Source organism: Rhea americana, unplaced genomic scaffold (genome assembly GCF_003343005.1).
Source record: "Rhea americana isolate MKP2758 unplaced genomic scaffold, rheAme1 scaffold_17, whole genome shotgun sequence".
Lineage (NCBI taxonomy): Eukaryota > Metazoa > Chordata > Aves > Rheiformes > Rheidae > Rhea > Rhea americana.
This window is the reverse complement of record NW_028185816.1, coordinates 789441-811059: the sequence shown is the minus strand read 5'-3', so window position 1 is coordinate 811059 and position 21619 is coordinate 789441. Positions and strand designations below refer to the sequence as shown.

At 37.1% G+C, this 21619-nt stretch overlaps 1 protein-coding gene across 1 annotated transcript; it reads right to left on the bottom strand.

Moving 5' to 3' along the window:
- Positions 1-1519: 1519 nt before the first annotated feature.
- On the bottom strand, positions 1520-20678 carry OVCH2 (ovochymase 2). The gene is made up of 21 exons (XM_085300835.1): positions 20588-20678; positions 18153-18262; positions 17321-17412; positions 15952-16124; positions 14958-15053; positions 14265-14416; positions 13382-13577; positions 12878-12901; positions 11517-11607; positions 11282-11415; positions 10716-10856; positions 9571-9701; positions 9092-9185; positions 8129-8260; positions 7665-7745; positions 6855-7041; positions 5206-5275; positions 4447-4642; positions 3877-4028; positions 3377-3545; positions 1520-2965 (listed from the first exon to the last, which is right to left on the bottom strand). Exons 1-21 carry the CDS (start codon positions 20676-20678, stop codon positions 2943-2945), a joined length of 2535 nt encoding a protein of 844 aa, XP_085156961.1. The 3' UTR covers positions 1520-2942.
- Between the last annotated feature and the right edge of the window lie 941 nt (positions 20679-21619).

The following is a 21619-nucleotide window of genomic DNA, read 5'->3' as shown; positions in this document are numbered from 1 at the left end:
TCACATATAAATAATTTAAGATAGAACTGTTAATATTGTTAACATTTTTTTAAAAAAGTGATATTATCAATTTATCAGCCTATATGCACTACATTAAACAGGGCTAGCTGAAACTGATACACCTGCAAGTCTGCTGTCTCTCTMGCTCCTGTTTTAAAACCTGAACACACCTACTGATATCCTTGTTTTACGTTAACATGCAGACAAAAATTTTGCAGGTACTTTAACTCATCTTGTTCTTGTTAGGCCAAATAGAATCAGGCCCAGGTGATTGTACACAACTGCTCCCAAAGTTAAACTGATAACATTTCCTAATAAAAACTGCCACTACAGTTGGATAGCAGTCAACTTCCACAATGAAAAAGGGTTATTTTCCCGTTATTCTTTTCCAAAGACCTCTTCAAAGAGCTCATCAAAGAAAGAACACACACAATCTATCAGTAATTTAACACAGTCGTGCCTTCCACTTAATCTTTGGAATTTATCTGAATTTGCCCATAGTCCTTCCAGTATGAAGAGTTTTCATAGTTTCATKGAAGCATATGCTCCAGATATTTTTGTGAGCTTTCTGAAACTTTGCAGTGGGAAAAAAAGAGCTGATCAAAGAGGCCTACTAAACTCATTTGGGAATAAACTTAGAGGCAAAGAGGTTCTTTTTTTATGATTTTTTTTTAATTTGGCCACAGAATAAGGTTATATATTTAAATAAATCAGAATTTCTAAACTAATGTCATCAAAAGAATAGAATACTGGTCCCAAACAGACATCCTGGAAGTACATCTCTGAAGATTTTTGCCAGTAATGTTAACAGAAGCAAAATGAGATATTTTCATTCTAGTTTTTTCCAGGCCACTGAGTTAAAGATCTTTTGTTATCTATTGTGCTATCACACTGATCTAATTTTTAAACACTATGACCAGGCACAGCACTATTTGCAAAGATAATTGGACCATGTCATCACAACTTCTTGTGTAAGCAATCATTTCAGCATTAAACAAACTGCTTTTTGCCTTTAAGTGTGCTCAGTTTACACTGCCTGAATTATACAGTACCTGCTTAATTATATCTATAGTTTAATTAGACTATTTGTCAGTTCTTGCATGGCACCAGAGGCTCTTGGCCTGGAATGCCTGTTTTTTCAAGTGTTTTTTCAAACAGTTTTTTTCTGTTTGAACAACAAGATATTTGTTTAAATAAAAAATCATAGAGACTGTTTTCATTACTTAATGAATGCATGCAACTTCTCCAACCACTTGAAGAGCTAACGTTACTTTTTAAATCAAAATATCAACTTTTCAATCCAGAAATTTGGAACAGAAGGTGGTTTATAKCAGGGGACACAAGCCAATACCTACTGCCTTGTCAACGCATCTATTAAATTCTGATGAGTGTTACTGAAGTCCTGAACACAAGCATTTGGCATCTGCAAAAGATCTCAGTCATTTTCTTATTCCCTACAGGCACAGCAATACAACACATTAAAATATTGGACAAGTCATCCAGACATCACTTAGACCTCAGTCAACAGTTCCATTGCTAAATGAGATTAAAAGATCTAAAAATCAATGAACATAACTGATTTTAGATCATTCAATGAAATACTGACTTCACAAAATTACAGCTAAAACTTAACCCAATGAGCTGGATTCTCTTCTCTCTAAGTCAACCAGAATTATTGCAACCAATGGAACTAAAATGGGCACACAGCTGATGCAAGGGAAAGGTTAGGTGGAGTAAAGGAAACATCTCCCAAACATCTCAGAATGTGGACAAGTTACTGAAAAGGTATAGATGACTGAGATCACTATTTCCACCCAGGACAGATCTTACAATGCAGAATTCACAACRTCCAATAGAAGTTGTTTAATGTCTAGAAAACACCCATCAGGGATTTTTCATCTTAACAGCATGCCATGAAAGTCTTTCAAAATACAGAAGTCAATATGTGGGGCTTTGCACTGATGGACAGTTCCACTGTGAAGGCAGACCAGAAGGTGGTCATGCAAGTGACCCTGGGTCATTGCTGAGTTTACCTTACATCTTGAAAGCCTGAACAGTTTTGGAGGTGCCATCTCTCTTATTACTTCTCTGTCTTGTTATGTCTACTCTGCATTTGATAGTTTTTATGAAAAGTACAAATTATAAAAAAGAGCCAGAAAAATGAGTGTTTTATACTGCACTGCAATTGAGCTTCCTTGCAGGAGCAGCTGTTACTGCTGCCACAGGCACCAGCTGCCAGGTTTCTCAGCTGGTAAAGGTATTGCAACACTCAAATTAGTGAGATCAGGCCTATGAAGACTATCATTTAGGTGCATTAAAAATACTGTTTTCCCCAGAATTGGTTTGGTTCACATCACTAATCACTATACAATGTTCTTCTATTCCTCAGCAATTCAYKACTATTGCTGTCCAGGTCATATAATCATAGAATCAGTAAGGTTGGAAGGGACCTCTGGAGATCATCTAGTTGAACCTCCCCRCTCAGCAGGGTCACCTAGAGCATGTTAGACAGGGTTGCATCCAGRCGGGCCTTCGGAGGTAACACTCCCATTGACCTTAATGGAAAGACGATTGACTGGCTCTTCAGTTCTGTTTTACAGGTGCTTATTTCATCTCATCTCTGCAGTATTTTATAGCTTCCTGTACTGTGTTCAAGGACATGCTTGACATACAGCATATGGTGGTTTATCTGCCCTCCTTTTTTTTTAATACAGACAGACTTTCAGAAGATTTCAGGTAACTGATGTCTGCCCCAAGAACACACATGTAAGGCCTAAGTCTCAATTCTGGTAAAGTAGTAGCTTCACTGAAGTAAGGATCAGCTACTTTGGAATCTGTTCACCAAGCATAAACTAATCACTCTCACCAAGTTTTGTTTTCAATTATACTTGTGCTTTGGAAGTTCTTTACAACATTGTCCATCAGAACAACCGTTTTGACTGTTACACCATGAAAATGGGGAGATCTACAAAAAAGAAAAAAGAACAACAGGGTAAACTTCCAAAAGATCATTACAGGTTGTCAATAAGCTTGTCAAAATAGAGTTGGCTATCATGTGTCAGTTCACTCCTCCCTACCTCTTCCTAACAGTGAGAAATAAAGCAGCAAAATAGCAGTAAGGTAAAACATTATTCATCAAAAAGAGAAATGTAGTAAAGAGAGGAACAATGCTACATTCTGAAGAAATAAGATTTTCAGAAATGACTACTGATTCAGATTCCTTTCTGTCTGGGCACTCAGACAGCAACATGTTAAAGAACCAAGATTTCAGGAAGTGCCGGACATCCAAATGCAAAAATGACATCCAGAAAAAGGCCTCAGATAAGTCATCTAGCAATAACAAAAGGATTCACTTAATTATTTTTTCCATACATACCAGTACTATTAACATTCTGCTTGATCCAGTCAACAAAAACACCAACATTAGTGTATACTCCTGGGTAGCTTTTCTTTCCACAGCCCAAGCCCCAGCTAGTGATTCCGTTAAGGGTGTAAAATCCAGAGTCATCTTCTGAAGGACAAACTAGTGGGCCACCAGAATCACCCTATTCAAGGACAAAGGGTTCTTGTTACAAGCTAACATCAGTTCTTCTGTTTTTAAAGCATCATTTCAGCTATGAGAGGCCGCAACTGCTCACGTGTWTAGATCTGTATGTTTTTAAAAGGTAGAGAAAGAAAGAAGTGAACCTTTGTTCAAGAAATGTTCCTTTTATGCAATCTGAGTAATTAAAATCCTACTATTCATTTTTTTCTGTGAATCAGATACAGCTTGTTTGGAAGAAAACAACTCTTACTGAGGTTTTAACACTGCCCATTTGATAACCTATCTGGCCAGACCCMAAGTGGCAGAAAGCAAAGATAATGTGTGCAACTTACTGTGCATGAATCCTTGCCTTCTTCCAGAGGGAACCCAGCACAGATCATTTTCTGGGTCACTTTACTGGGAAGGTTTATATAATAGCTCTGACATGTGTCAAGCACCAGGATGGGGACTTCAAGCTGATGCAGTTTTTTCCCATTTTCTCTGTCTTGGAGTAAAAGACAACTTAGAAACCAGGCATAAATTAAAGATACAATACCTGCCTCACATGCCATCACAAACAAAGGATGAAAAGTATCTCCTGGTTCCCTTCAGTTCTTTCTCCAACCTGAGCAGGACCACTCTTCACTGTACCTCCAGTGCTTTATACAACTTTTTATAAGGCTTCCAGAAAGAAGCTTTACTCTTTTTTCCAAATGGTCTCAAAAATCTAAATGATCTAATTGCTTTACTCCCACTCATGTATTTACCTACATGTCTATCTCTGCTTGTACAGGCAAAAACTTCTTAACACATCAGTTCTCCAGGAACCAAAGCATAGCCGCAATTAATGTTATGACATACAACACAGTATTCAAGGTACAGCTACAACCCACTAAGCCCTCGAAAATGCAAAGACTGCATACCTCCTGTGTGCACACCCCATCCTGTAACAACACACACCCTTGAGGGCTGAACTGCCTCTTCCTTCGCAGGCAGGCACACTGGGCGCACGTAGTGGTTGAATTCTAAGGGCTCGGCCAGTCGCAGTAAGGCAATATCACAGTCCATGGTGGTCTTATTAAAACTTGGATGTATAATATACTGCTTTACTGCCCTTTTCTAGAGAAGCAAGGACATTGACATTTTCTGAATGACTTCGGAATTTGAGGCTTGAAAGAACTTTAGTTTTACATATTTTAAAACCATATGCATGATGCCTTAAGGGTAGGAAATATTTAAAAGCAGTAGCTGTAATCACCAAATTCTTGAATTAGCAAGTAAAGAGTATGCCTCTTGAACATGGATCAGGGAATYTGTAGGAAATTCCATCCAGCGAGTGATTGCAGGAGGTCTTGAAAAAAAACTTTTGTCCAGTCTGAGAACAGTGAAAAGCTGTGCCCTAATTATTTCTGCCTTGGTAACAGTCACCAGGCAATTTAGAGGCAATACACTCTTCACTCAGGCTCCCTACAGGATGCTGAGTTTTGGACATCATTACTGGTGAAGGCACAGTTCTGTGCTAATACAACTGGCAGTCACAGAAAACCTGCTGTGCAAATGAAGATTAAGGTCAGTAGCASTTTACTGCATTGGGGAGATTTGAGACAATTTGGGAGATACTACATTGAAAAACAGTTTTTAAGATTGATTTATATTTTATTATTAAGCATAACTTATAGTACCTGTCTGTGTTCTTGCTCTGCAAGATCATGAAGTCCTGTGACCACTGTCCATAAGTCTCCGTATTGCTCCCTCAAAAAAAAAAAAAAAAAAAAAGTGGGGGGAGGTACATTCTCAGGCTGCTACAACAGTACAACAGCATTCATGGAACTTGTGCATCTTACAGCCTTCCCCTAGTGCCCTTCTTACAGCTGATCCAACACCACAATCTCTTATAGGTCTGTGGGAATCTTCTCACTGGCTTCAAGGGGCACATGAAGCATTCTCATGAAGGGGCAGTGCCATCCCTCAAACACCGTGAGCTGAGAGAATGAGCATCTTTTAAGAGCTGTGGGTGCCTGGTAGAGAATACAAGGTCTGCATGATCCACAGCCTTCAGGGACAGTGTTAGACCACACCTTCTTAATAAAAATAAATAAATAAATAAATAAATATGACTTGTAAAACAAACCTATTCTTCAAAAGATACAAATGCTTCATTGCATCCTTTGGTTTCTTAATCAAACCTTCTCACACTCTGAAAATCTGTTGTAACTACCTGACAAAATCAATTGTGCAGAATAGGTAAGCTATGCACACAAATTCTAATGTGATGGCAGCAAGCAACAAAATTCCCCTGTACTGTGGCTCTTAAAACAGTGCTTTCAATGCAGCAAATCAATGCTTCCAAGATAAAATTTTGCAAGCTAATATTTAGAAACTTAGAAGCCAAAGTTCAAAATGCAAAATAGCATTGGCATTTCAGGTCCCAAGTTCTGTGGGGGAGTGGAAAAGTATCTGAGAAAAAGAGAATCTACATGTCTAACAAGTTSGTTATTTTTGTTTTTGGAAAGCTTCCCTTGATTGTCAAATAATTCCAAGATTATTTGAAAATGTTCCAGAATACCTAGTATCAGCAGTCCTGGGAGTTTTGGGTTTTTGTTTTGGTTTGTTTTTAACTTCACTGTTTTAATGACCCAAGATCCAAGGAATGTGAATATTAAATCAATGTACTTATGATTAACTTGAAACTGGAAACTGTGATGTAGCAATTAATGAAATGAAGAAAAGAAGAAAATAGTCAAATTACATTTTAGAAAGTATTTGAGAGTCCAAAAGTCACACCGTATCCTTTTGGCTTCTCTCAGTAAAGACAGAATGAGATCCATGTAATTTGATTCAACAGATTGATAGCTTTTCAGTAAGACAGAGGCATCATCTCTGTACATAGCATAAAAACCTCCTTTAAGCCATAAAAGACTTCCAAAATCTACCAGTTCGAGGAAATTTTAACTTTGTGGATAGGGTCATTCTACTTACAAAAAATTATGATCTGTAAATGGCCCAAACAGAGAAGTTCCCTTGAGTAAGTGATGGATGATAAGAGATTTGGAGACTTAATACCTTGCCAATCTCTTCTTTTATGTGGCAAACTTAAAAATTTGCTTTTAAAACTGACCTGAATAAAAACCAGGCCTACAGAAGTAGGTTACTACCCAAGCAGCCACTGTGATCCTAGTATGAATGCATGGAGCAAAAGAATCTTATGCTAGCCTAAGCTGCAAGTAAGTGGTGACCCCAGTGATGCCAGCCACCCTGGGCAGAACCACCACACAGCAGAGACACTTTGTGCAACCACAGACCTTTCCAGGGAAGGGTTCCTGCCACTTACCTAGAATTAAAACAGTGAGCAGCTGTGACAACCCATTCTTTGGCAAGAACTGCTCCTCCACAGATATGCTCATCTGAAATCTGTATGCTGACTTGCCAAGGCCATGAGTATGGTACAGCTTCTTCACCTCCAATTATCCTACTGAAGAGGAACCTGGGCTGATTTGAAGGCACTCCACAAATATCATCTAAAACAGAAAGGATTTATATTTCAAATAAATCTTTAGAGGATGAGATTTGGAGAAGCAAAGAACAGCCAATCTACAAGCTATCCTACAACTTCTCAGGCTTTTTCATCCTGCTTTTTCTGCTAAATCCTACAACTTTCCACATTACAAGGGATCCAAAAGTTTAGAGATAGCAGGAGGAGATCTTTGCAAAAATGCAACTCTACCATGAAAATGTAGTCAACCCATTCTCCATAAAGTCCTAGAATTAAAAAGAAAAGTTCTAAAATTCTGGTCATTATTTTCAACTCCCCCCCAGTCTTTGCAATTATTTTCACCACAGCAGGTAGGTGTAAGCTGACATATAAGCTGAAATAATATCATTACACTGACTGTAATGACATTATAGCTGTAAATGACTTTACAAGTAAAGAAAGCAAGAAAAATTAGGTTCTACTATTCTAAAGCTAAGGCATAGAAGGATTACCATTTATCCTCTTATTTCCTCAACACATCTTAATTAAAGGTCTTGAGGGATAACTCAGAGTGCATCTATTAGATATTTGGAGTCAACAGCATTTTAGTTATGGTCCAAAACGTACTCCATATTCCCATGAAGAGGAGGAATTCCCATGTTGACTGACCTGTCATAATCTGTGTTTCTTCTGCAGTCATATTCACATCTTTTAATTCTTCTTCATTATTTGAATCCAGATTATTTAAATCTAGCAAATGAAAATAGAAAACATGTTATTAAAGTGTCTCAAGTGATATTTTTATATTAATCACAAAAGCACTTTATTTTCATTTCTGTAGATGGATTAGATTTCTACAGTAGGAATCTTTGCTATTACATATTCAAATGGTTAAATCACAGTTTAAAATACACCAAAATGCTCTTATACAACACAAATCTCTGAGGTTTAGGGGACAGCCATTATTTTTCTTCACCCACTTACTAGATCCTCGTTCAATGCCTCAGTAGGTTCACAAAGTTCTTTCACTGAAAAGTTTATTAGATGAGAATTTCCTAGAGCAAAAAAACAGATTCACTGAAAAGCCCTATGTGCTGCCTCAAAGGGGCAGACTCCCAAGTTACTTCTATTACCTGTTACATGAACAAAAGAGATTGTAGCTCTGAATCCTCCAAAGGTCTCTGTTTCATCAGAGTGAAAGACAATCAGCATCATACCAGAGGAGCTTAGAACAGGTGCTGGTAGAGCAAATCCACAAGACTTAGCTGAAGATGACAAAGCAAAGAATCACAGCAGATTAAAATGTACTTTTACATGATTTTCTCTTTCAGTAGTTGGTAACCAATATTTGGTGTATTCCAGCTGTACCACAGGAAAGTAAAAAATAACTAYGCATAACAGAGGAGCAGATAAAAAGACTGAGCCTGAAAGACTGTTTCTGTTTGTTATTCYTGTTGGTCTGTCCTTGTCCAGTGATTACTTCAAAAAACAAGGAGACTTTTGCATTATTTTACAAGAGACTTTTGCAATATTCATGCTCATAGGTTGCAATTACGTAGAGAGTGAATTTTTCATTGCCTTGTTAGTGTTTGGGCACTAACATCAGGTCCACAGTTGATTGGGACAGGTCTTCCTCTGCTCCAGTAAGGTGGTATGAATCACATCAAGGCTCATCTAGAGCAAAGAATTGGTCTCTGAAAAGGAGACCACCTGCGTACTTTCCAGGCTTGATCTGACTAGCACTGTCACTACAGAAACACGTTACTGTATTATAAGCTTTTTCTTTCTTTTTTCTTTTTTTTTTTTGATTTATATGAATTCAAACCTGCCTTTTGGATAGAATTCAAATACACAAAATTGTTCTGTTAGATGTGTATTTGCTTCAATAAGTGGAACAGACGAAGCAGTGCATGCAATTATTTTTCAAAGTACTCAGACTAGTACTCATAACATCCCCTGAGATTCTACAGGGAATTAGATTCCTTTTAGAGGGATTACTCTACTTGGTTTTACAGTTTAAAATAGGGCTAGTGGAAGTTAAAAGAGTAATGGATCATCTGCAAATCAGCATATTATGTTGAAACCAAAAGCCAAACCGATTTCTTCCTCTTTTCCTACATCTTCATATACAGTCACAGCATCATAAGAGCAATCTTCATTCTCTTCTACTTCAAAAGACTGATATGTGAGCTTAAAAAAAAAAGAAAGAAAGAAAAACTGTTTTTAAAACTTGTGAAGAGAAATTCAAAGATTTATTATCAGGTCTTCAGCATTCTCAATGATTCCTTTAGAATCTGGCATCTCTGTCATTCAGACTTCTCACAGGTGATATGCAGCACATTACATTTTATCAAGAAAAATTCTTCTGGCAAATGCAAACTGAGAAGTCCTATTTTACTATAGCCTAAAGGAGAAATCAGGGTGAAAAGCAATTTCTCTTAACTGCATCCAGCAGCATTATTCAAGGTTATATTGCTATATCTTGTTCTCCTTAGCTGCACAATTTGATTTGCTCGTTGTTAACAAAATAATACTCCCTTCCATTCTGTAGATAAAAGAAGGGCTCATATTATACCTTGATTACATGGTCCTCTGGTGCACAAACAACCCATTGACAGTTTGCCAGGTTGCTGTAGTGCTCCGGATAGTGCATACTTTGTAGCACTCCTTCTTCAAAAAGGACAGCTAAGGACTCACAGCCAGAATCTGGAAATCCAAACACAAACAAAAATGGAGAAAGTGTTTTTCTATTAAATCATTCACAAAAAAAAAAATAAAACACAGAAAAAAAACTATTGTGGTGCTTTCACACAGGTGAGAAAGAAGAGGAAAAGAACAGCAAGTCAAATTCTTCTGCCTGAAAAACACACAAAGAATTTTTTTTCTCCCTCTTCCTAGGCAGAAGAGAGATTCAATCCACAGCTGTAGCATTCCCCCTTTGCTGCAGACAGCACACTGCAAACAGAGGTGCCTGCTTTGGACCAGATAAGAGCAGGGCATGTTTTTCTAACTTACCCATGTGCCATCTCTCTTTGGAAATGAAAGTGGTGATATTAAACACAGCCAGAGTCAGTGGATGAGTCTTCTTGAGGGGCTGTGCAGTGGGAAGGCCCCTCAAGGCAGGTTTTGCCCTACACACTGCCCTTACGCTCTGACAAGGGAAAAAAGGAACTGGAAAAGCTAGAGAAAGACAGAGATGTGGTGTTTCTGTTTAAGTGGATTGACTAGATTCAGCAGATGGCCCTTGGGTCTGTTCCCTAGTGATGGCAGACCTTGCTCATCTGCACAGCAAAACTGAAAGCAATTCTCCACAACATATACTTCAGCGTTAGCTGCCTCCCACCAATCCCCTTCCAGGAAAGTGTGCTTGGGCCTAGCAAAGCAGTGTTCATCTGGAAATTCTGCTCACTTGACTGATTTGATTAATAAAGTTCTAAAATATTTTGAAAATATAGATGGAGATGCAATCTTATATAAGACAGACAGAGGAGAGGACAGAAAGGGCTCTTCTCAACAGCATCTATCCTAACTCTTTCTGATATTCCAGTTTCTCCACAGTGTCACCTGGCAGCCTAAACACACTTAACTTATTCATTGGTAATCCATTTAAAAAAAAGCATAGGTGCTTCCTCCAATTCATTTTCTCATGAAAACTTTTCTCAGGTAACCACCCAAGAGCACAGTATGGCAGACAGGTATATTACTTAGACTTAGACTTACCAGGAAGAGTATCTGGTGCAAGAGCTCTGTAGGTCATGGAAAACCCAGTTCCATAATCCCTATTGTCAGACACAAATTTCAGCCTTACACTACTGGAGCCAATCAAAATAGGTAATGGAAGATCTCTTCCACAGAATTTTCCTGAAATATATTATTAGAGAATAATCACTGTTTGAAGTCTTAAGTCATGTGAGAAACTTATTATTTTTGTAAAGCTTCAGACCTAGCATTTTGTTATAAAAATTCAAGAGTGAAAAGGAAATTGCCTGACCTTTTCTCTATATTCTCTACTCATCCATCAGCCAAACTAAAATGAATAGTATTAAAAATTAAAAATCCTTGACACCAGCAAGCCATATGCTGACAAGTTCCCTACCAGGCATTTTTCCACTCTTTATTTCTGCCAGCTTCTTGTCTYTTATTATAGATCACATTCTCCAATGCATTCAAGATGAAAAAGAGAGTAAAACATGATCAGCTGCGGTGTCTCCACTGGGTTTAACTGCTATCATATTGAAAGAATACACTGACAGATCCTTTCACAGAATTGAGAAACAGCAACTTACCAACAAGTCTGTCCTCTTTAGAATAGACTGATAAAGAATCATAGTCACAATATGCTTCCGGCTCTATATCAAAGTGGGAAAAACGAAGCAATATATACTTCCCTTCTGGTACAAACAGAGTCCATACACACAATCTGGAATGACAGATGAGTTCTCCTTCACAAAACTGCAACAAAAAACAGCTACAAGGTAACTGTGAATCATTGCTGGGAGAGACTGCATTTTGTTTACTTACTGGTGGTTTTGATAGAAATGYTCATGACTTCCAGGAAAATGTAATTCTCCTCCACTGTTAGGGAGTTTGCCATCCTGAGTGCTACAAAACGCTGCATTATGGAATTAAAATGAAATAGCAGAGATCAGGTCTGACACATATGCAATCATGTTGCACCAAAAAGATCAAACATCTAAAAAACAGTGAGATGTAAGATTGCTCAGCTCTATCATGTTTCATGATCTCTAAATCACTGATGCTGGGTCCCCCCTTTCTCTTTTGGAATAATGATTAAGTCACTTTGAAAAAACAGAATTTTGGGGGCAAAAGCCAAACATTGCTAGTGCCCTACCATGTTTTACTGAGAAAATGGCAGTGCTTTCTTCTACCTTAAAGAAACAATTTGCCAAATGAAGAATTCGGTACAAATATTTTTCAGAGAGGAAAAATGCATGCCATGGGATATGAGAAGTGTTCACTGCAGCCCAAATATAGCAATGGTCTTAGCTATGTTAAAGCAGGAGGCTTTTGTGACAGCCTGATATGGTATTGAAACACTTTAAAAGCACAATCTTTTCTCTCCAGATAGATGTACTAGAAAATACTATTACTTACAAAAATTACCTTCTCTTGCCTTTCCTTCTCATCACCACGGTAAATCAGCAATACATTTAACAACTACACATATGAAAAAAAATTAAGGAGTCATATACTTGTCCGATTATCTTACCTAAAACATCTTAGGAAGATCAGGAAAAAGTTTCAAAAAGACATAAACAACTCTTAAAGACCCAAATCTCATTGGCTATAGCAAGTCAATATAAACTGACCACATCCCCAAGATTATCTGTCATCTCAGAAATCTCATTCTAGATTACTAAAACTGAAATTCTAAGACCTAGTTCAGACAAGTTATCACTGTTACCCTTAGGTAAAGTTTTACCTAGTTGAACCAAATACCCAACATAAACATAAATGTGACAGAACAAAGTAAAACTTTACAATTTTAAAATGTGCTACATCCCTTTTGTTTTTTGTTTTTTTTTTTTTCATTTTATTCGTAGAAACAAAGAGACTTGAGACACAAGTAAATACACTAATCATAGACTACATAAAGGCACTGCCAATTTGCCTCATGCTTTCTGCTTGGAACCTAAATTTCTATACAGAATCAGTTTCAACATGTGGCTCTCACAGGCAGTTCCATTCTACATTTTTACTACTAATTCTGCTTTCATTTCTAAAGGTTTTTTTATATTTTTTTTTTTATATATTTCCCTTAAGACCTGTCTTAAGGGAAATTCCTGCAACAATCTTCTTTTTTTTTTTTAATTATAATTAAAGCCCTGATACATGTAGATGCTTAAAAATACTGTACTCACCTGTAGAACTTTTCATTTTCAGATCTAATACAGGTGGGAAAGAAAAGGAGGAGGAAAAGAAGAATAAATTACTGTGGTTTTGAGTTCACAATAGGCTTTGTTTTTATTAGTGTGAAATGGCAATTTTATACAGCTAGTACCGTGGCAAATTCAAATTTTTTCAAACGCATTGTGTCCACAATAAACTAAGCTTGAATTTAAAATAAAACAGGAATAAGCAGCTCTGGAGTAGCCACTGCTAGATCAATCACACATTGCTAGGCCACTGCTCACTGTGAGCAGCACTATCCTCTATACTTGCTGAGTAAACACTAAACAGTTCAGGTAAGGGTAGCAGTCAGTATCATATACTCAAAGGCATTGTGAGAAGCTATAATACTTTGCCAGGAAGCATGGGAAAAAGCGTAAGTACAAGCCTTGAAGAACATAAAAATAAATGAAATACTGTTACGAGACAGAAGAGTTGTCACAAATGAGAGATAAATTACTGTGGAGACATATTACCAGTACTCATATTTTCTTGAATCCAGGAAAGCACGGCGCTGAGGTCTGTAAATATTCCTGGAGATCCTCTTCTGTAATGTTGCTTCTTCTCATTACTTATCCAGCCACGAGCACATCCCATGCCCCATGAGATCACACCAGCTAGAGTCCAGGCACCATGCCTGCGTCGGCACAGAAGAGGGCCTCCAGAGTCTCCCTGCAGAAAACGAGCAAAAACCCAGAACCTATATGTTGCTCACAAAAGCATGTACATAACACTGAACAAGCCTCAAAGAGTTTAATCGAGCTCTCTTTTGGACCATAGGATCAAACCTACCAAATTAGGGAATAGTCATTAAAAAAAAGCAGTGAGGAAAGACACTTTTTCTTTTTGATTGTTTGAGTGAGAGACTCAGACTAATTGCCTCAAAGGTGCACATCTGCTATGTCTCAGCATGAAAGAAGGAACAAAGAGCTTTTTTTCTTCCTATTCATTTTGCATTTTGTCACACATGAAGAAGAACAATCACTTCGCTTTCATCTCACTTCTTTTCTTTCTTGTAATCCAAGACAATACTTTCTACCTTCTTCCTTAGAAGGTTAGCAACGTTCTGAAATTAGAAAGCCGTAAGTATTACTGCACTAGGATACACTGCAAAAGATGGAGTCTTCAAATCACAATTACTCTCAGGAACCCGTTGTTCAATGTATGCATTAATGTATGATTAAAAGGGGATCATCTAATGAGTGGATTCCCACATACAGACCCTTCTTAAAGAATTCACACATGAAATGAATACATTCCAAATATTGTAATTTACAGTGCATCTATTGACTCAGGCACACATCATCTTCAGCTTCTGAGAAACACTTGTACATACACAAGGCCCTCTGCTCAGCTGACCTGGCAGGCATCTTTTCCTCCATCTGGAAATCCAGCACATATTATAGTGTCACCTTGGATAGGTTTCTTTAAAGTTGACAATGCTCTTGAACACTCCTTACTGTTTAGGATTGGCAGATTGACCTCATATAATACCTGAGGGAGTATTCCATCTGAAATACAAAGAGAAGATTTTGCTGAAAGGTGAAATTAATATCACTACTAGTATACAAAAAGGTAAGAGTTAAAATGTCCTGGAGCAAGCTTTCAATGGTCACAAACACGTTYTGATGCACACCTAGTGATGTGTACTTTTGAACATAAGCAGTCTTACTTGAGTAAATTTAAAAGTGTTTCCAGTGTTAAATACAGGTCCACATATTACAGCAACCTATTTTGAGGTAATTCACATGTAGGCATAAAAAATTCTYATGCCCCTTTGATGGTTTCTTCTGGTCCATAGCCTGTGCATTCAAGCTTTTAGATTCAGAAATAAGCTGACACAGTGCATATTGGAGCAATTTTCAAGAAAACATCTGAGTAAGTAAAACTGGTAAGAGAACTTTCACTGAGCTGAAACCATCTGCCTGCTATGTAGACACAGTGATGCTATAGAAATCATTGTCCATCACAAGAGGAGGAAGAAATAAGGAAACAAAGACTGTCACAGATACTTGCAAATCTGATTGTCAAAGAACAACTCTAGTAGCTTACTTTCATTTAAACGGCCCCAGCCACAAGCAGTGCAGATATATCCTGCTTCAAACTTTTCACCTGGATCAGGAAGACATGCTGGCAAAACTGACGCACCTGTAACAGATAGACATGGAGTTTCTTGATAAATATTTGAAAGATAAAATCTTTTTTCCTCAGTCAGTTCTTTAAAGCTAAAGAATATTCTCATTTATGTGGCATCTGAAGAATTGGTCTGGCCCTTGACAATTTTTCTTGTGCTGCCACTTCATAGTGTACTGGAAAAGAAAACCATAGGTCTCAGTATTCTAGTAATGTGAACTTCAATCTACAGAAAAGCAAAATACTATTTCAATAGGGTAGACTCTCCTCTGCATCTCAATATCACATAAACCTGACAAGAAATAGCATTCCAGAAAAATTGCCTGTAAGGCAAAGCTACTCTACAGCTGAGAAATCACTGGGAAATAGGTTAGGAAACAGAAATAATGGCTCTTCTTCCCTCATCCTTCTCTTTCCTTAGAGCCTCAAAATGAACTGTTCTGCCACTACTAAAGAAAATTTCATGCAATCTGCAGGAGGAAAAAAAGAGAACAAACAGCAGAGGATGTGTGAATAAGGCAGAGACAGGGAGCACTGGGATATGCTCTGAGCTCTGGCCTGCCTTTGACTAGCTCTACTGTTCTCCTGAGGCAGAAATCTTCATCTACACATCTAAATTAACAAAAAAGGAAAACCCCACATCAAATATTGATCTCCTACATACAAAGAATAATACCTTTCTATTTAAGGGAGCATTAAGTCTCAATAAGACCATTAGATACAAGTGATACATCTTTCTGACTTACTTCCAGTATTTTAAATACTCCAGTTGTAAACTGCTCTGGAGATTTGAATTATATAATCTGATAGCTGAGAGGGTTTAAACTCAGGGTCAAGACATTTCATGGCATCTGGGAGAAATGGAGGTTTTACCTTCTTCATTGAAAAAGATCACAGGTAACTATGGCCTTACTAAAGTTGAAGGYTCCATCCAGCTTCAGAAGGGCAACATCATAATTCATTGGTCTTCTGGGATCAAAATTTGGATGCTTTATAATATATTTAACAGAAAGTGTCTGCTCTTCTTTCTCCCTGATCCTCAAATCATGCTCTCCTGCAGTGACCTTCAAATACTGCAGTAGATTCCTGTAGAATGGAAAAATAAAAGTTCAGCTACAGAATCTTCAAAATGAAAGGAAAAATATAGTTGTTTTTGAACAGAAAGGTTATTACTACTCATACATAATATCTTTCATCTTAAGATTTTTAAAGCATTTAATGTGTACAGTCAGCACAAGCTAACTATGCTCCCCACAGCAGAAATTGGGATGAAAATGGCTGAGAAGAAATACAATTCAGCCACACTCCTGACAGTGGTCTACTGAGGAAACACCTCCTATTCCCATGTTTTAAAAATATTCAGTCATACTGCTTTTTGAATGGAGGAAGAAAGATTTGGAAGCAGCAAAGTACAGAAAAAAAGATGCCACTTCTCTAGCATTCTCAGTTTATGCCTTAAAATTTAAGTGAATTCTGCTTTAGGGCTTCTAGTACAAATCAAAATGTGCAGTCATGGAATACAAAAGCAATCAATATAAACTTGCTCTTATGCTTCAAATTTATTTATCAGATTTGATWAATTACTTTTGTGTTAAGAGACTTTATGCCGATTTAGGTACTGTCTGTCCTCCTGTAGTTTATATAAACTCTGCACATATTRGCTAATTTAACCAAGATATGATCACATACCACGATACAGATCTAATTTATAATTAGAAGTACAGCTTGGGAATTATAATTCTGACAAGTGGATAACAATGACAACTTGAATTTATAATTCCAATTGCATTAGTACAAACATTCAGTATTAACTATAATGGAATTGGAATCTCTGTGAAGCCATAACAGAATCAGGACTAAAATACCGACTGCAATATTCCTAGTCCTATTTTTTTCTTTTAGCCTATATAATAATCAGCATGCAAGAGGTCAGCACTATGCCCATGCATTACTTAATTGYGTATATGTTGCAAGTTGCTGCCTCTGAAAGAAATATTACAATCACTTGATAACTATAACTGGGTAAAGATTTTTACCTACACTCTCAGAAAATGAGTCTCCATCCCACTTTGTTAAGTCTATTTTACCCTTCATCACTTTTAAAATACTTAAAGGTTTTGTTTTTTCTCCCCTTCTGTTAAAACATAGAAAATGCTGGTTACAAATGAAAGAGTAGTACCTCTAGTAACCTYCCACAGAAAGGATGCTGTAACACACACACTTTTAAAATCAACACGCTTTTCCTGCACCTGCAGCCTGCTCCCGAAATATCACATCCATACCTGTCCAAGATACAGTGAGCTGCCGTGACCACCCACTGAGCAGAAACAATGGTGCCTCCACAGAAATGTTTTTGTCTTCGTTTCAAGGAAACCTGCATCATAAAAAAAAGGCATGTCAAGTAAAGAATATCTTTATACCTGCTTTTGCATTTGAGGAAGCAAAAAGAGCACATGCATATACTCTTACAAAATTCACATGGTTAAAATTCCGGCTGCACTTCAAGAAAACATGTTTTTGCAGCACACTTACAGTTCTTGAGTCTAAGAGGTCCTAGACCTTAGCTATCACCCTCAACTGTGACTTGGGGGCATAAATAAAAGCAACACACATGTAATAAATGCCAAGTCACTGAGGCATTCAGCAAACTAGAAAGGTTACTATTTTGTTCAGCATTTCTCCTTTGCAGGTCACTGAGAGCACTGCAGAGCAGGTGAGAGTCCCTGATGTCTATGCCATGGCTGTTATCCAATTTGTTTGTAATCATAAGCCACCAAGCACCATGTGGTGTCCTGTCTTTCAAACTGCAAAATCATAATACGTAGCAATGGTCTGGGGTGATGGCAGCAGAGAGGTTCACTCCTGCCTCTTTACAGCGGACTAATCTACAGATGCTCTTTCAGAAGCAATAACAAACATAAAGGCTTTTTCAGTGTGTGGACAGGGTCGATGCCCTCTCTGTCTGCTTCACTGCTTTTGATAAAAGCAGGATGGAGCTGAGCAATATATCAAAAGTGTCAGCAAGCATGAAGTACACCTGCTTTTTCCTTTTGTTATTTCTACGAAAAGTCAGGGCTTTGTTCTGATGATAGAACCACATTTGCTTGTGCAAACCTGCCATGGATGTGAGCCTCGTTTCACCTGGTTTCCCCCAACAATGCGTGTGAAAAGGTTAAAGTAATTCCATGGTTTTGTCTCATGAAATTTCTGTCCACATTTAGGATCTGAGGAGTAAAAGCAAAAAAGAAAGAGAGAATTATTCTGGATTTAAGTTTTTCTACTTGTTAGGAACAGAATTGGTAGGCATGTTCTGGATCAGAGGTCAGTGTAGTCCCTCTGCCATTACAGGAGCCACATTTTATAATCCCTTAAATAAATTGCCTAGGYTAAGGCTATATTGGGTTAAGAAAAGAGCAGTGTACTTTTTATTACCCTTCTCCACATGGACACTTTTTGGTTATATTGTACAATGGACATTAAATTCTGCCTTCCTTCTGCCTATAAAATGTTCTTTTATAATCCATATTTATTTAATCTTTTTGAATCTCAACGTTCTCTTTCATCCGGGTTTTAAGATCATTTTGGGACTAAATCATTGCTTCAGTACCACTTTAAAAAAAAATCAAAATTCCTCTTTACAGCAAATATTTGTACTTAAAATATTTTGAACAAGTGGGATACAAATGCACATTATACACATCTTGATACATCTTGATGATCAACAATACTGGCTGTATTTATCAAGAACAATTTAACTCAATCTTATTATCATCACCTACTATGGCTATGTGAAGCTGATAATATTTATGTATTTGTAAAAGGAGTAAATTTATAGAAACATATGTGAGGTGTTAATTACCAATTTGGTAATATTTTGAGAAAAGAGAGATGCAAAGCAACCACTTCTAGCAAGCAGTCCATTGCAACAGAAGAATTTTTGTACTGCACTTCCCAAACACAACAGATTGTCCAAGTTTTTTTTTCGWAAAGCTGTGTGGAAAACTCATTGAAGTTAGACACATCACTAAGATATTTTACGACAAATTCTGCCAAATACTAAATCAGACAAGATTTAGCATCCATAATCATAGTTGTTCTGGGACACTGGTGGCTGTATGCAAGGGATGGAGGACCAGTACTAGTATACACTGTCTGGAAAATATGGAATCATCCAAACCCTAAAATATAATTTATGGCACCTACAAATAAGGGCTTTGCAATCATCCTCAGGAATAGCACGGCTGATGAAAGTGATTATAGCATCAGATCAATGCTGATACATATCCTACTTAGCCTAGTTTTTTAAAAAACAACTTTAGATAAAATTTATCTGATTTTTTTTTCCTAGTTGTCAGTGACCCCATCTTTTTCACCATTTGCAAAGTTACAGCAAGGAGAGGGTAAAAAGGACACAGAGACAAAATAAAAAAAGTGGGATTTAGCTCTTATCAAAAGAAATTCGACACTGGATTTGAGAATGGGTAAAAAAAAATCAGACTCACAAACTAAAATACTCTGTTTTTCTTTAAACATTATATAAGTCTATTCTCTCCACATATAAGCATGAACAACAAGATAGCTTAAAAATCAACAAGTATATAATATATATGCTATATATAATAATGTATTTATATATTTTKAATTACTCTGAAATCTTCTGTGCCATTGCATGTTTAACACCAACGGGTTCCAGATTAGTTTACAGAYTATTTCAAGACCAGTCTCTAAGTCATTGGTTAGATGAGAGATTTGTATATAAACCTGCATTGCATCCATCCGCATGGCAGAACAACAAAACAAAAGAATATCAATCCATAGACTATCACAACTTACTAAGATCACAACTTACTAAGATGCTTTAGACACTAGACTTCTTTTGATAGCCAAAGTGGAATTTTTTCATTAAAAGCAAGTTTGATTTCCTAGATGCTGCAAATCACTTTGAATTTGTCTTTTTAGTAGTGTGAATTTAAAATGGAGAAAAAATGGTTAAATAAATACTCAAGATCTGGTTTCCATTCCAGTTTGCTGTAGATCGATAAATCTTCATGGAGAGAACAGGAACAACTGGAATCACTAATTTGGCCAAAAMCAGAATATTTTGCATTTTAAAATATAAGATATTGTACTCTTGCAGGACTTGCTGCACTTTGTTTGCAACCCACATTCAAAATGCAAGCCAAAGTTCTGTGTTAACTTACTGCAGGTCTGACAGGATTTAATTTTATTTATATAATTATAAATTATGTTTGTGTAATTTGATTTATTCTGAATCATCAAGGAATCAGACAAAAAAATCATAAGAATTTCTCATTAAAAGATAACTGTAAATTACAGCCTTGAAACAAAAACAAAGAATTAAAACCAGATAAATTATTTTAATGCTACCTTGTATCTAGGTCTACATGCCCTCAGAGTCAAATTCCCAGGGGCGTGAAACTAGTGCAGGATCTTCATTTCACACTGGCTCCCATCTTTGTCTCTGCCTAAGAACAAAAACTTGAGTATTTAGAAAACTGTTAAAGGTAGATGTGAAATTTTGATCCTACCTTTCTGAAGAGGGGATGGTACAGCAAGAAACTCTGTAATACAAACTATTCCCAGCAGAAGGAACAGCCGCTTACTGGGGGCAATGGACATCTTGGGTGCTAAGTGACTGAGTGAAAACAAGAAGAGTTTTTATAGGAAAAAAGCAGCCCATAGATTACACCGCCAGAGAACAGCAGCTGACTAATTGAAGCAGAGGTTACTCATTAATCCACCCATAAAGTACTTACCTGCACAAATAAGTCTTCTAAATTTAACCAAGCATGATTCTTTTATAAGTAATTATTCAAGTSTTCGCTGTAAAATACTAGCTAGTCTCAGAAAATTAGCCTATTCAAGCAAAATGGCAGAATCAGAAGTCATCATTGCCTGCTGTGCTAGCAAACACTTAACCCAGGCTGACCTGCACACAGAAGCAGAACACACATGAATAAAGAGCCGATTGCAATTTGTCGCTATGATTTCTACAGCTCTTGAAGAGGCAATACTTTTTATTGCCTGTGTATTTTATATTTAGCCAATTTCACAGACCCAAGAAACACACCAGAAGGTGATCATTCTGTTGACAGTGTGCTCAGTGTTATACAAGATGAAAATAGCTCTCTGTGTCAAATCATCATTTTTTCAAAGGAGCAGAGCTACACTATTTTTGAAGTGACCGAGGAAGACATGGCTCAGCTTTTCAAAAATATTTCAGTATTGCTGCATTCAGCAGAGTCAGTTCCAAATCACCTTGATGGCTAAGTCCCATTTTTAATAGCAATTTAAATGCAAGTCTCCTAGAAGACTATCTGAACCCTAAGTAAGGAACACAGCAGCTAAATTAAGAGCTATGACAAAACAAGATGCTTGAATTACCCTGCAAAGTCACCACTGAAAACTTTTGTCTCATCAGTTTTAGCAACTATTGTCTCACTTCAAAACAACTGAACTAAGCAGTAAAAAGAATTAAAATAGTATCCAAACTGTCTTAAATTCATAYGAAATATAGATGCACCAAGTTAAAGTCATCAGGAAGATTAACAAATAAACTC